Source organism: Oreochromis niloticus, linkage group LG7 (assembly GCF_001858045.2).
Source record: "Oreochromis niloticus isolate F11D_XX linkage group LG7, O_niloticus_UMD_NMBU, whole genome shotgun sequence".
NCBI lineage: Eukaryota > Metazoa > Chordata > Actinopteri > Cichliformes > Cichlidae > Oreochromis > Oreochromis niloticus.
In genome coordinates, this window is record NC_031972.2 from 22,877,328 (window position 1) to 22,891,509 (window position 14,182).

The following is a 14,182-nucleotide window of genomic DNA, read 5'->3' on the forward strand; positions in this document are numbered from 1 at the left end:
AAAGTGGATCAAGATGTGAGTGGAGTGCAGAATTTCAGCTCTAGTTTGTGGATTTAATAATAGTATTACATAATATGATTAAGAATTACAGAAATCATGTGACTGCTTCACCACTGAAGACATTTCTTTACTTTGTGAAACTCTTGGGTTGCTTTGAGTCATCAGTTTTGCAGCATATGGCTGAACATGAGCAGCGAGTATACCCTTGTACACTTCACAGTTCATGCTGTTACTTCTATCAGCGGTCACTAGTGTCATCAATAAACACTAGTGACCCAGTTTCACTGGTACCCATACATGCCCATGCAATATCATTGACTCCAACATGTTTGGCAGATAATGTGATATGCTTCAGATCATGAGCTGTTTCTCTCCTTCTCCATAATCATTATGGTGCAAGTTTGTTTTGGTTTCATCTGTATAATTTTTTTTTCCAGAACTGCTCTCTTTTGGATGTTTTCTGGCTAAATCTAATCTGACTTTCCTATTTTGGGGTGTAACCAGTGGTTTGCATCTTGTTGTAAAACCCATTTATATTTACATTCCTCCTTCTTGACTATGTTAGATGTTTTGTTAGCTGTTTTTCTTAACCATGGAAACAATTCTGTCATCATCCACTTTAGCTGTTTTCTGTCATGTTTTAGGCCTTTTGGTGTTGCTGAGCTGGTCAGTGAATTTCTTCCTAAAGTTGTTGCTGTTTCTCTGGTTTTTCAGTCTTCGCTTGCACCATCTTTCCTTTGGACCTCTTATTGAGTGTTCCAGTGGAAAGCTACCAAAGGTTGGATGCTTAGAATCAACTTATCTGCTTATTTTTTTGTGAATTATCGGGGGAACATTCATCACATGGCCATGAAACTGCTTGTCAGTCAATTGCTCAATTGCATTTGAGCCTCTGAAAAGTGGCTGTACTTTCTAAACAGTTAATGCAATACAGTTGCTAAACCCCTTGAATTAAGTCTGAAAGTCTCCACTTGAATCACATGTTAATTGTTTGATTTAAATCCATTGTGCTGGTGTGCAGAGGGAATTACAGAAATTGTGTTGTTTTCCAAAAAACTGTTTGACCTCTTCCCATTCTCTTTACACATCTCATAATGTTTTCAGTACAAATAAAAGATATGTAAACACTTTGCACACAGTACAGTGGAAAATATTTACTTTACATATTTACAGTCTCGCTATAAATTAATCCCTCACATGGCACATATTTTAATAGTGCAATCATGGTTTATTAGGGTTCTTAGTTTTGTATTTCCACATTCTAGACCATAACATCTTGTCACAAACGTTGGAAACTGCTTTCCAAATACTAAACGCAACAAAATACAGCGTGCAGCAGATCTCAGAGTTCACTCTTGAGTTTTTATTGCCATTTGTCTTCAGGGCCATTTGGCATTTAGCTCTTGGTATGAGCACGCCCATGAGCACCACATGGGCTGTGCTCAACAATAACATTGGCTGCAGAGCAATGACTTGAGGGGTCTGGGGAAATTTGTGCAGACCATAAATTCATCTGCTCTGGTCCGTCCTGTTTTCGCTGAACTTAACTGTGGTTGTCGCATTGTGTGTGTGCGTGTGTATGTGTGAGAGAAGAACGAGCAGGTGACCCGGGTGAAGGTGTAAAACGTGTCTCCCGGTTTTCTATCAAAGCTGTATAAGCAGGTATATAGTCGGCTAGCTTGTTAGCTAAGAGTGGCTAAAATGAACTACCAGATGAACGGTTTCATTAACAGCAGCAGCTCGGTTTACGATGAAGACTGCTTCCTCTTCACTTCTGAGTCAGTTGGAGAAGGACACCCCGGTAAGTTTTAACGTGCCATTCCCTGTCTGTGAGGTAGTTCCCTCCCCCCTCCTCCTTGACCATAATAATTAGCCTAGCATCCTGTTAGCCTGTCAAACAAGGTTGAGTAGCGCTGCTAGCTTGGCATGTCTGAGTGGAGTTTATTGAAAAGGTAGAAATAATAATAATTTCAGTGGCTTGTTTAATTTATTTTTGAACAGTAAAGTCAGGGGATATTAAGTAAAAGGGACACAAAGAAGCGGACACAACTTAATTTAAGTGAAAATGCGGCGAAAACTATAAATGTGAAGGTTGTTTTAAAAGGGAAATGGCTAAAAGTTATACTGGCTGGAGCAGTCTAATATCGGCTAAACTCTAAAGCGATGTAAATATCAGTTTTAACTCAGAAAACATGAATGAAAGAATGGCCTACTCAGCCTCTCTGTAGAGTTTTGTGGACTGTTAAACAGTTTATACAAAATGTAAAGTATCCCATACACCTTACAGACCCTACCTGTAATCATTTATACTCCTTGGAAGTTAAGGAAATCGTTTATTTGAAAGCTCAAAGTCACGGTTGCATGCTAGCTGCATGGCGGCTAGCTGGCATGCTAACATCACGTTAGCCCGAACTGTTGGTGCTTGTCAATCACATCCACCCCATCCCTCCGTCGGTTTATAGCGAGCAGTCAGATGTTTTATCCCGTTGGGGGTGTTGGCAAATTTGTGTTTATTTGGGACCCTTGGCTACCTTTTAGCACTGCATCATAACATAGGTTCAGGCAGGTAATGGTGCTTCATTTGTCGGAGATGTTTAGGAGTTGTTTTGTCCCGCTTTATCGCCACTTTTCAAGCCACTCTTATGTTAGCAATGCTACCCCCAAAGTAAGACTGACACCTCTCCTAAACAGCTCAAACAAAAACTTAACTTAATAAGCTTAATGAGGCTAAGGCCTGTGGCAGGACTGCTTTTGTGTTGGCTAATTCACTGTAAGGGCTTACTAGAGCACTCAAGCCATCATTGAAAACGCTGTGCTTTCACTGCTGGGACAAGACTAGTTAAATCTTTTCAGTGAAAAGACTTACAAGAAGCCAAAACTGAGGTCTTGCATGCTTTAATTGCAGAATTATTGAGCAGCTTGGGGCACAGCGTGCTGCAGTTCTCAGTCTCAGACTGGGGCAGCTCTGTTGCAACAGATAATAGGCTTACCAGTACTCCTAAATATAGGTACTGCAGGGGTAGTGCTCAACTCTGAGGGCAAAGTAGTCCCATTCACAGCCTTTGCAGTTGTAAGGGAAGAAAAATTGGTCTCAATTTGTGAATCCTGTCACACCGGTTCTATAATTTGTTTTTTGGAAATATTGAAGTTGAAGACCAACACACCAACCACTACTATGGTTAAAGGCCTCCAAATATGTGGATATGGAGTTTAGGCTACAGGTTTCAATTTCTTTGCATTCAAGCAATCAAATGTGGAAACGACATCATGAAGGGGCAAAAACAAGCACAAATATCTTTGCATCTGTTTTGCATTGAAATAATTTTTGCTTTTGTTACAGCTGATTGAAAACTAGTCATTAACCATTAAAATGGTTTCAACAAAATGCCTTAAGTGGCAAGAAGTGTAAAACCTCTTAACGATTGTGACTTTTAATTTGAGACTTGGCTTGTGGATAATATTCATAATTTAATGTTTCATTCATTTAATTATAAAGTAAAACATCAGCTGTTATCATCATTTTACCAACCAAACTAATGAATTGCATTAAACTGTTGTGCGTATTTTGCTCCACAGATAAAATCTGTGACCAAATCAGCGATGCTGTGTTGGATGCACACCTCAGACAAGATCCTGACGCCAAAGTAGCATGTGGTAAGTCAAAGAGGCAGGGCAACCATAAAGGCTGCTTTTGTTGTTTGTTTGTTCTTTTTACTATGGCACACGATTCACTGTTGAACTATATGTATGCAGAATTGGGCATGTTACAAAAAGGGTAAGGAACCACCCATGAACACATTTAACACATTTAGGGACACTTTCTTATGCATTCCCTTCCTGTGAAAAATCTCTCAAATTTCAAATGAACTTCAAGGACTAAGGAGCCACTGTAAATGAACTGTATCATGAGTCAAAAGTCCTTGGCAAATTTTTAAATGTTTCCTGGATTCATGTAATAACGCAAACTTTTATGCAGGCCCACTACAACCTAAGATGCTAGCTCTAAGGATTAAATCTATTTATCCCAAATTTTTAATGTTTAAACCTAAGCTACTACTTGGCTTGTGTTGTGTAATTTTTCTGGGCCTTGAGGTGCTCCCACACAAATGAGACATTGGTATTCACCTGGTCACAGGAAAGAATGTTGGTTCAACTACATCAAGCTCATCTTTAAAAGATTCTCTGGGTTAAATAACCTTCAGCCACATATTTTGACAATACGTGCATTTGTTATTGTTGTTCTCAATTGGAGACCTATTTCTGCATGAGTGTTTGTTGAAAATCTGTGCTGCTGGACTGAAACCTGTTCTCAAAATCTTTCCACAACAATATTGAATGACCTCTCATATCCTGATCATGAAGCTTGTAGGGAGTATTGATGTGATTAAAATGCAGAGTCTTATGCCACAGCAGTAAGTATACAAAACAAGACCAGCACCATCTTTTAGTCATCATCCACACTGAATTAGCCACTGGTACACTGGTATGGTAGTGACTTATTAAACTCAGTTAAGCTTAGAATCGACACAGGAGTCCAAATTATGTGGCACATACAATGTAGGCTATGCAAATGGCCAATGCATGCTTTTGTTTGTGGTGTTCCTCCATTGCTCCAGAATACCAGTTGACTTTTCTCTTTGAACTGATTTATTATCTTCCAAAAATGGTAGCAGAAGTAGTTTGAAATGCACTGGAGGAAACTGGTATTGTTGTATTGTTGGCTGCACTGGTGTGATGTGTAGAGAGATTTCTATGAAAAATTTCAGAAGGGCTTTTGGTTAAGAAGTTCCTGCCGTGCCAAATAAACCCAGAGGCATGAATCCGCTGTTGGGTAGTATTGTTTGTTTGTTTGTTTGTTTGTTTGTTTTAACTAAACTGACGTCTGCAGACATGCAGTCCCAATACCTCATTTTAACCTTGAAATGTCAGCTTGTACAATCATGCCTGGGATCTGCTCTACTTCTGCCTTTTAGGACCCCTTAAAACTGACACACTCACATACACAACTTTTTAAAACCCTCTTTATGAGGGTACTGCTTGTCTATGATGTCATCAAATTGTAAATCTGGCTTTTACTGCCAAGAGCAATTTCTGCTAGAGTTACTTTCAGTATCTGTTGCATTACTGCTCTTCCTCTAAAGTATATCTTTCAAACAATCAGCCCTCTGCTTCCTGTTTGCACTGATGAGTTCTGACCAGTGTGAACAATGTGAAATTTATATTCCAGAGTTGATGTAAACTGACATGATCACTGAAACAATACCAGTCTGAAAATGTACTTTTTAAAAAAAATGTTGTTTTTAGGGGCTTGTAGAGCTGGGCGATATAAGATTTTTTTCATATCACGATATGCTTTTTTCATTTCAGGCGATAACGATATATATCACGATATAAGCCAAATAACTATATTTGTAAGATTTAAATGTGCCGTTGCTCACAAGTAAAATGTGAAATAATTAGCAGCTTGTTTTAATTAAAATATTTATTTCCCATAATAAGTTCAACAGGGCAGATGTACTTAAGGAACATGAAACTTCAGTTTCAGATAAATAAAGGCAAATATTGCAAACTACACAAAAGGCAGCCGCTAAAGCGTTTAAGTTTCGAAATAGAACAAACAAAACAGACCACTAAATTGTCAATTCCACTTAGAAACAAAATATTAATTCTAAAAATAAATCTTAGGTCGTTTTACAGAAGAACAGACAAAATTGACTAACTTTTGTCAATATCAAATAAACTGAGAACTAAAAGGAAATTCTCAATCTCTCCTTGTTGTGTAGCTTAGCTTTTCAAACAGTTTTAACAGTTACTTTAGTTTGACAAAAGCCGAATGACGAATTAGCGCTTTCAGTCAGAGATTGAGCATGCACTGCTTTATTGTATTTCCAGACTTGCTTTCGGCACAATTTACAGTGCGCGCTACTGTTTTTTGTCAGACTTGAAATAGCCGAAATACCTTCACACTACGGAACTTCTGTGGCCCTTCCGTTCGACAATCTCTCCGGCATTGGAACCATCATCGGTTTTTTCTTCGGTAACCTTCGCTCACGCTCTCGGTTGATTTTTCTGTAGTCGGCAAACTCCTTTCCTTCATTACCCGGGCTGCACAGCTGCAAAAACAAATACACATGTGCGCCTTGGCGCTTGTGCTGTACGTAACAAGTCACGTGACGTGACGCTGCGGCTGTGATTGGTTCGGCTCTGCGCTACTTAATTTGGATTGGCTGTTCTTCTTTTTTTTTTTCTTTTTTTTTTTAAGAGGACAAGAGAGATGAGGCCTATCGCAATAGTTTAATTTTTCTATCGAGAAAAAGTTATTTCGCAATACATATCGTTATCGTTTTATCGCCCAGCTCTAGGGGCTTGTATTCAAATGATCTATCATGTGCTTTCAAAGTTCTGCCCTAGGGTGGCATTTAGGTGCAGACATGGCGACGGTTATTAATGAACTGCCTTTGCTTCAGGCCATTTGCATTATTGCTTTTAGTTTCATTGCTTTCACTGCATATTGTTTTGGGTTTTCTTTTTTTTTTTTGTCCTCAGAGACTGTTGCCAAGACTGGGATGATCCTGCTGGCTGGGGAAATCACCTCCAGGGCTAATGTGGACTACCAGAAGGTTGTCAGGGACACAATTAAACATATTGGCTATAACGACTCTTCCAAAGGTAAGAGCAGCTAGCTGTGAGTTTAGCTCAGGTTCATATATGTGCAGTTATATCCAAAAGGCCAAAGAAGGAAAAGTAGTGGTAACTCTCTTCTCTCTTGGAGATAATTACAGGAAATCTTAAAGTCTGATTATTACCTTTTTATAAAAACACTTGTGCCACCACTTGGGCTTAATGCCACTGATATAACGGACGTAGGCTGACAGATTCTTTAACTTTTTTTTTATTATTATCAACTATAGTTGGTCTACAGATCTTGTTTGCACATAATGACAAACACAGTTGACGTAAAATTTGTCCTAATACTACTTTATTTTGACGTATAATGATAAGCTTAAACATTTTACTGAGGCTTATTTTGGGGGATTTATAGGCTTTGACTACAAGACTTGCAATGTGCTGGTGGCTTTGGAGCAGCAGTCCCCTGACATTGCCCAGGGAGTTCACCTGGATCGCAAAGAGGAGGATGTCGGCGCCGGTGATCAGGTCAGCTGATTCATACATTTTGTCTAGAGCCAAGTAACTGAAGCCAGAAATGTAACAGTAATGTACTTTAATGATCTGACACATTACTACAACTGTGGCAGGGTCTGATGTTTGGGTATGCCACTGATGAGACTGAGGAGTGCATGCCTCTTACCATTGTCCTGGCTCACAAGCTCAATGCCAAGATGGCTGAATTGCGGAGAAATGGAGAGCTGCCCTGGCTCCGCCCCGATTCCAAAACTCAGGTATGTGGTCAAAGTATATTTACAGTTTGGAGCCAGTTCTTTAAGTTGTTTTAAGTGTAGGTGGAAGATAAATTTATTTCTTTCTGTTGGTCGGCTTTTTTGATTTCTTTTTCTTTCCCCTCTTCAGTTTGTACACTTATGGTTAGTTGGTAATTGGCTGTAACTCTATTTCTGACTGTACTGAATAATTTAGACAGTATTTGCAGATTTAAGTGTGGTTTGAATGTTGAGTTCCTGCTTTGACACTCTGTAAAAGGGAAATCTTAATACTGTGTATAAATAATGAATGGTTATGTTTTACATTCTGTGTTTAAAGTGCTTGGTGCCCTCTGTTCCTGTTTTGGTGCATTTGACGTTGACTCTTGTACATTTTGATGCAGTTTATAAAGGTTCACACAGACGGTGTAAAAGGTGGATGTAGCTACCATGATGCCACTCATTAGTTCTGGAAGTCCAGCTTTGAAGCCTCAAAACGAGTTTTTTGCCATCTTGGTGGTTTTTAAAACCTGATGTGAGGAGAGAGCAGGTTTGACGGTGAAACTGCACACTCATTGGCTAACAACTTGGTAGATGAAAGTCATACCATGGATTATCCTCCTTTCTGATGGGATGTGTGAAGACGGTTTATAAAACTGACTTGCAAAGAGTACATTCTGACTTGAACATGTTTACTCTTAGTCTTTCCTGGGCACCAGTTTATCTTGCATGGTAAGCAGGTGACTGTGTGTTGAAAAGCTAAATGCAACAGCCCGAATTCAACTCCAATCAAAGGTCCACTGCTGCATGTCTTTCCCATTAAGCCCTCATTTTCCCATTACTGTTATCTAAAGGAGAAAGCCCAGAAAAGCAATGTGAAAAAGAAAGCAGTCCTCCCATAGGCCAAATGCAGGTATCTCCACCTGGTGGACCTTAAAAACATTGCAGATTTAAAGCTTTTGTGCACAGGTTTCACTTTTCAAACACAGAAGCTACAATATCTTTATACCACTTATATTTATAGTTCTGATAAAATTGGACAGTACTGTCTGTCCTACATTTTGGGAGCTCTGCAAGAAATGAAGATTTGTGTTGTGGGTTTTTTATGCTCTTTTTGGAAAGATACTGTTAGCTAAATGACATCCTCACATTAACTATCAATGCTTTAGCCACAGGCAGGGAAAATATTTGCGGTAAATACAGATGCATGTCTTTATTACTCAAGGGATGTTTCTGCAAACTGTTTTGCTTACGTTTGTTCAAACCTGTGATCATACTAGCTGGAGCCATCACCTGTTTTTGTTTTCTCCCTCAGGTGACTGTTCAGTACAGGCAGGATAGAGGAGCCATGGTACCTCTGCGCGTCCACACAATTGTGATCTCTGTGCAACACGATGAGGGCGTAGGTTTGGATGAGATGCGTTGCTCTCTGAAGGAGCGGGTGGTGAAAGCTGTGGTTCCCAGCGGGTTTCTTGATGATGACACCATCTACCACCTGCAGCCCAGTGGTCGCTTTGTCATTGGAGGACCACAGGTGAGGCAAAAGCTGTAAACCTTTTGAAGGCAGCCATGCTGTCACACTGAGGTCATTAAACTTTCTAGTGAGATTTAATGGGCTAATACCTCCACCTTTACTTCTGGCAGGGTGATGCTGGACTGACCGGGCGTAAGATCATTGTCGATACTTATGGGGGTTGGGGAGCCCATGGCGGTGGAGCTTTTTCTGGGAAGGACTACACAAAGGTAGACCGCTCTGCAGCCTATGCTGCCCGTTGGGTGGCCAAATCTCTAGTAAAAGCTGGGCTCTGCAAGCGTGTCTTGGTCCAGGTGAGTACACAGTATATCAGTTTTACTCCATCTAAAACCTGCATATAATGGGATTTAAAACTCGGCTGCCTCTAGAACTGAAGGTACTCAAATTCATGGTTTTACATCTCACAAAGAGCAGTGATTACAGCTCCTAGTAGACAGTCGTGCACCAGCTTGTCATCTATCGAATTCTGCTTGTTGGTTTGATCACCTTTTAATGTTTTCATATTTAACTTTTCTGCAAAAACCTGTTATCATTGTACATGCATCATTGCATCTTGCTCTGGATTTTCATTTGCTGGTATTGGATTCCTGTGCTTTATAAGAGCGTAGAAAATATTTTCTGTGTTACTGCCTAGGCTTGAGTTGTTGATCAGTGTATACAGTATATGTTGTAACATGTACTCTACAGTTAAAAAGTTCTCAATGCTGCACTATTGGGAAAGCAAATCAAGTGGTGAGCAGTTCTAACTGGTCTCTGTAGCTTGTCCATAAGCTCACTATTCCTGGGCTTGACTGCAGCAATTATCAGCTCTGTATTATCACACTCATAATTGAATTGGAGAAGATTTTTGACTTTGATCAGTGTACTAAAGCACATGTGGAGTGCTTTGGTGTTAAAATGTCTCCCCTGTCATTATTTTTGAATGATGTGTGTATGATTAACAATTGTTTTAGGTATCCTATGCCATTGGTGTTGCCCATCCCCTCTCTGTCTCAATCTTCCACTACGGGACCTCCCAGAAGAGTGAAAGGGAGCTGCTGGACATTGTGAACAAGAACTTTGACCTCCGTCCAGGAGTTATTGTCAGGTATTCTGTGACAGTATCAGATCTTTGCTACCAAACCTGCACTTCAGTTCTGTTTTATTAGGATTGCTGTCATTTGGTTTTAAACAAGAGGCATAAAAAGGCTAGTCATGTAGTCTAAGTCCATAGCTGTACAGGCCTAGAAACTGGTCAGTGACCATCTGGCAGCCTATGGTTACTATGGAGAAAAATGTGGATTCCTTGACCAGCTGGCAAGTAGTTGGTAGGTGAAATTGGGCACAAAGTAGGTGGTTTTACTTCTCTATGCTATTTTAGCAGTGAAAGTCTCATTCACCCAATCAGACATTATTCTCTTCACCCCCCCTAAAATCCACACACTCAAATGGATGAATGTAGTAATTTGCAGTTTAATGTCTTGCTCAAGAGTCCTTTCACATGTGGTACACTTGAAGTTGGAGCTCAAGCCTCTGCTTAGTATATCACCTACTGAACCTCTTGGACAAAATACTACACCAAAAACCTTGTACTTGCGATTACTACTACTGTGTTTGCAGTTTGGAAAGAAGATGCCAACTTGTCTGCAGACGATTGCAACAGTCTGTTAGCAACCAAAGCAATCACAAGGTTTTTGGTGCAAAACTATATACCTCTTTCCCAGCAGTCACAGGGTGAAATTGATCACAATCTCCACCAAGTGCTTCCTACCCTTTTGAGAATGTTTTTTGCTCATGACCAGTCGTTGCTGGTGGATCACTGACCGGCTTTTAGGTCTGGGGCCTAAATGTCAGAAAACTCTCAAAATGGAACCTAGTCTGTCAGATGAGGTAAAACACTGGCTGTGCAACTATTGCATGCGTATTTGAGTTATATGAAATAACATTCCTCTACAATCATGTTGTGTTTTAACATCTCTAAACAACAAGTTTCAGCTATTGTATGTTATTAAAACAGTTCCTTTAGCCAACTAGCATTTGTGATGCCGACTACCAAGAGCAGAAATGTTTAAATGTTTAGCTGGAGAGTCACTCTATTTAATTCTTGTTTCAGGGATCTTGACCTGAAGAAGCCCATCTACCAGCACACAGCAGCTTACGGTCACTTTGGTCGTGATGTCTTTTCATGGGAGGTGCCAAAGAAGCTGATGTACTGAACACCCCCCTCCTGTTTAATGGGCCTTGTATCTGTCATCCTTCCTCCTTCCAGTCTTCTCCTTTTTTAAAATTCTTCACCTCACAAACAGCCACACTTTGACAGCCTTTGCTACATACAAAATGCCCTTTATCCACATGTTGGTACACATCCCTGCAGAGAAAAAAATAGCTATTTCAGTTCAGTTGCCAAGACCAGAATTTAAGCACTGCAGCCAGACTCAAATCATTTCTGGTGCATTTCTTTTTCTTTTGCATAATTAATGGAGATCATGTTTCCTGGCACACCTATGAAAAGAGTGCACCGATTTGTATGTCAGCAAATCTGGTATTATTGACACCTCTATATTAAAACATACTTGCATACAGTAATGAAAACACTTCTAGTATTCCACAACCTTCCAATTCAGAATCTCACTGCAGTGTAGTTTTAGAAGTGATCAGTGGAAATGTTTTGTCTAACTTGACGGTAACTTCACAGTACAGAAACATCTTCTATTCCGCTTTTTTTTTTTTTTTTTTTTTTTTTTTTTTTTTGTAACTTTTGATGGCACAGATGGGTCAAACGCTACAGTTTTTTTTTAAAAATCTATTTATTTAGATTTTTATTTGTGCTGTCCCTTCAGGCCAGTGTTTTCTGACGTTTTACAGAGAAGTCAGAAGCTGCTATGATCTCGTGGTTATGTTGGGCTGTACCTCGATTTATTTTGTAGGTTTTAAAACAATGTGAATGTTACAAATTATGTTAAATGTGTCAACGTTCTGCTGACCAAGATGAAGGCACAGTACTTGGCATTACTGAGACAGAGTCTGGGTGTATTACAGAGAAACCCAGGCTCCGTCACCTCTAAGCAGGGTTGCCTTTATCTCATGGAAACACCGTACTTGAAATAATTTATGGTGGTGTTTGAATGTGGGACCTAAGTTTGCCCAGCAAGGAGGGACAACTGAATGTTTGTCAAGTCTATATTATTTTTTTAAATTCAGAAACATTTTCCCAATCTTGTTGCCTATCCTGGTTTGTCCCGCCTGAACTCAATGGGAAAGTGGAACATGAAGAGTAAAGCTACATCACAAAGATGTGAGCGCCGCACAGCTGCAGTTAGTAGTTCTTAAGGTTACCTAAATTACATATTGCATGTACAGATGCTGTTAATCGAATGCAGAAGTTGTAAAGGAAGCTTTTCTTTTAAAATATTTGTTTTTAAAGAGATGTATTCATATTTAATGCCATACATTGTGGACTGTGATTGTGACAAATCAAATGTTTCCACGAGAAACAGTTCTGAGATAACTGCTGTTCTTTTAAAGAGACTGAGACACTTTTTACTAAAACTCTAGATTGTTCATGTATGCGTTATTGTCAGACCCTGGCTAGATTCAAACCTGAGGCTTTTATAGAGTATTTGCCTTTTAAATGCTTTTCCTGTTGCACTTCTCACCTAAATGCTGATTGAACTCAGGCTTGCAGCATTTGGATGTTCCTGTGTTGGTTATTGGCAGGTTTAAAATATACCTGCATCATGCAGCTAGATGGTGCTGTGTTCCCCAAAATTATAGTGAAGTAGGTTTTTAGTCTGACTCCTGTAGCACCACCTTGTGGCTCTTTGCATGTACTACAGATTTAAATTGCCCCTACAAATCTGTCAAACATGTCTGAAAGAGGGTTAATGTTCCCCCATCTTTGTTCACACTCCCACAGTAGTGATGGTCATCCAGCAGGCTTTATATCTGGCATTTGCAAACGACTACTTGCACTTATTGCTGTGCTAATTAAATTTTCTCCTGTGAAGTGTAACCACACTTTACTGTTCCCATTTTGCCGTCTGCTGCACTGTGCTTTTGAGAGCTGCACCCTCACACACAGCCTCTGACAGAGGGATCAGTTGTAGACGACTGTTTTAATCTTGCCGCCGAGTGGAAGAGTTGGTGAGAACTTGCCATGTCCAGTGTATTTATTTCTAGGTTACTGTCTTGTGAGTTGAGCAACCCACAGAGATGCAGGTGTCGCATTTATGTGACCACGTTCATTCAGACTTGGCGCATGGTTAAAGTGATATATTAATGTTGCAGTGTTTGGTAAGATTGCAGTTTTATTTTTTTATCATGCTCTTTCAGGCATGCAGCAAACGCATCAGGATACAATCACAGTAACAGGATGCTGTGTCTAAAAGGGGCTGATGTCTCAGTGGTTATTTAAATTAAGGAACCTACTTTTTAAACTTTGTGCCTCCTCCCGCTCATCCACAGATGGAGAAAATGGTAGTTGGTGTTGTACAGAGAAACCAGCCTGTTTACATGTCTCCTGTGGACGATGTGTTTGAGGAGCACTCCCTCCCTTGTTCACTGTTTTTTAAATCATTTAAGTCTGTCAGCAGTTGCTAAACGTGAAAAAAGTGCCTTTTCTCCTCTTGCAAATTTCCTCTTCCCCTACCTCCAAGTACACTACTTACCTTTTTGACCCTGACCTCCTGACAACCCCAAGGCTAGTTTCCGTCTTTGGTATTTCTGAGTGTGATTTGTTGTTGACTTTCTCTTAAACTGTTGAAATAAAATGCACCCTTGCTTTGTGCTTACAGGCTGTGCTTGTTTTATATGAAGGGCTAACTTCAACATCTTTAAATTGCGTTGCTGTAGATTACACTTTGTGTTTTTGAATAAAGCAGAAGTGATCCTATGTCTGCGAGGTGGTAAAAACGAGCACTTCCTCAGACAGAAACTGTTTCTATTTGTGCTTTAGTACTTCTGCCAAACTGCTGACTTGAAAGTAGGAAGATGACTAAAGACTAAAATATCTGTGCCCACTCTACATTCAGCAGTCAACTCAAACACTTTTACCTTGTTTGACTTCTAAATCTCAAACATAAGTCTGTTAAACAGCAAAGGATGAGTCGTCAACTGAGAAACACTACAAAAACACTTTATTAAAGAAGAGACAGGAAACTTGATAAATGTTTGGTATTTAAAAAAAAAAGAAAAAAAAAGAAAAAAAAAAAAAAAGCACATAGGCAAAAAGTGAAATTTAACTCTGTGAGCCAGTAATGTTTACTGTGCTTCAAGAAGTAGCAGTAGTGGAGTA

General features: G+C 39.7%; 1 protein-coding gene across 2 annotated transcripts; it reads left to right on the forward strand.

Annotated features, from left to right (window-relative positions):
* The first annotated feature begins 1,448 nt into the window (after positions 1-1,448).
* On the forward strand, positions 1,449-13,679 carry mat2aa (methionine adenosyltransferase 2Aa). Of its 2 annotated transcripts, none has more exons than XM_003444312.5 (9): positions 1,449-1,801; positions 3,577-3,654; positions 6,547-6,669; positions 7,043-7,155; positions 7,257-7,400; positions 8,692-8,910; positions 9,021-9,203; positions 9,864-9,997; positions 11,003-13,679. In XM_003444312.5, exons 1-9 carry the CDS (start codon positions 1,702-1,704, stop codon positions 11,103-11,105), a joined length of 1,197 nt encoding a protein of 398 aa, XP_003444360.1. In that variant the 5' UTR covers positions 1,449-1,701; the 3' UTR covers positions 11,106-13,679. The 2 variants fall into 2 exon arrangements, with proteins under 2 accessions (XP_003444360.1, XP_005451349.1); XM_005451292.3 differs by lacking the exon at positions 1,449-1,801 and adding an exon at positions 1,897-1,952.
* The last annotated feature ends 503 nt before the right edge of the window (positions 13,680-14,182 follow it).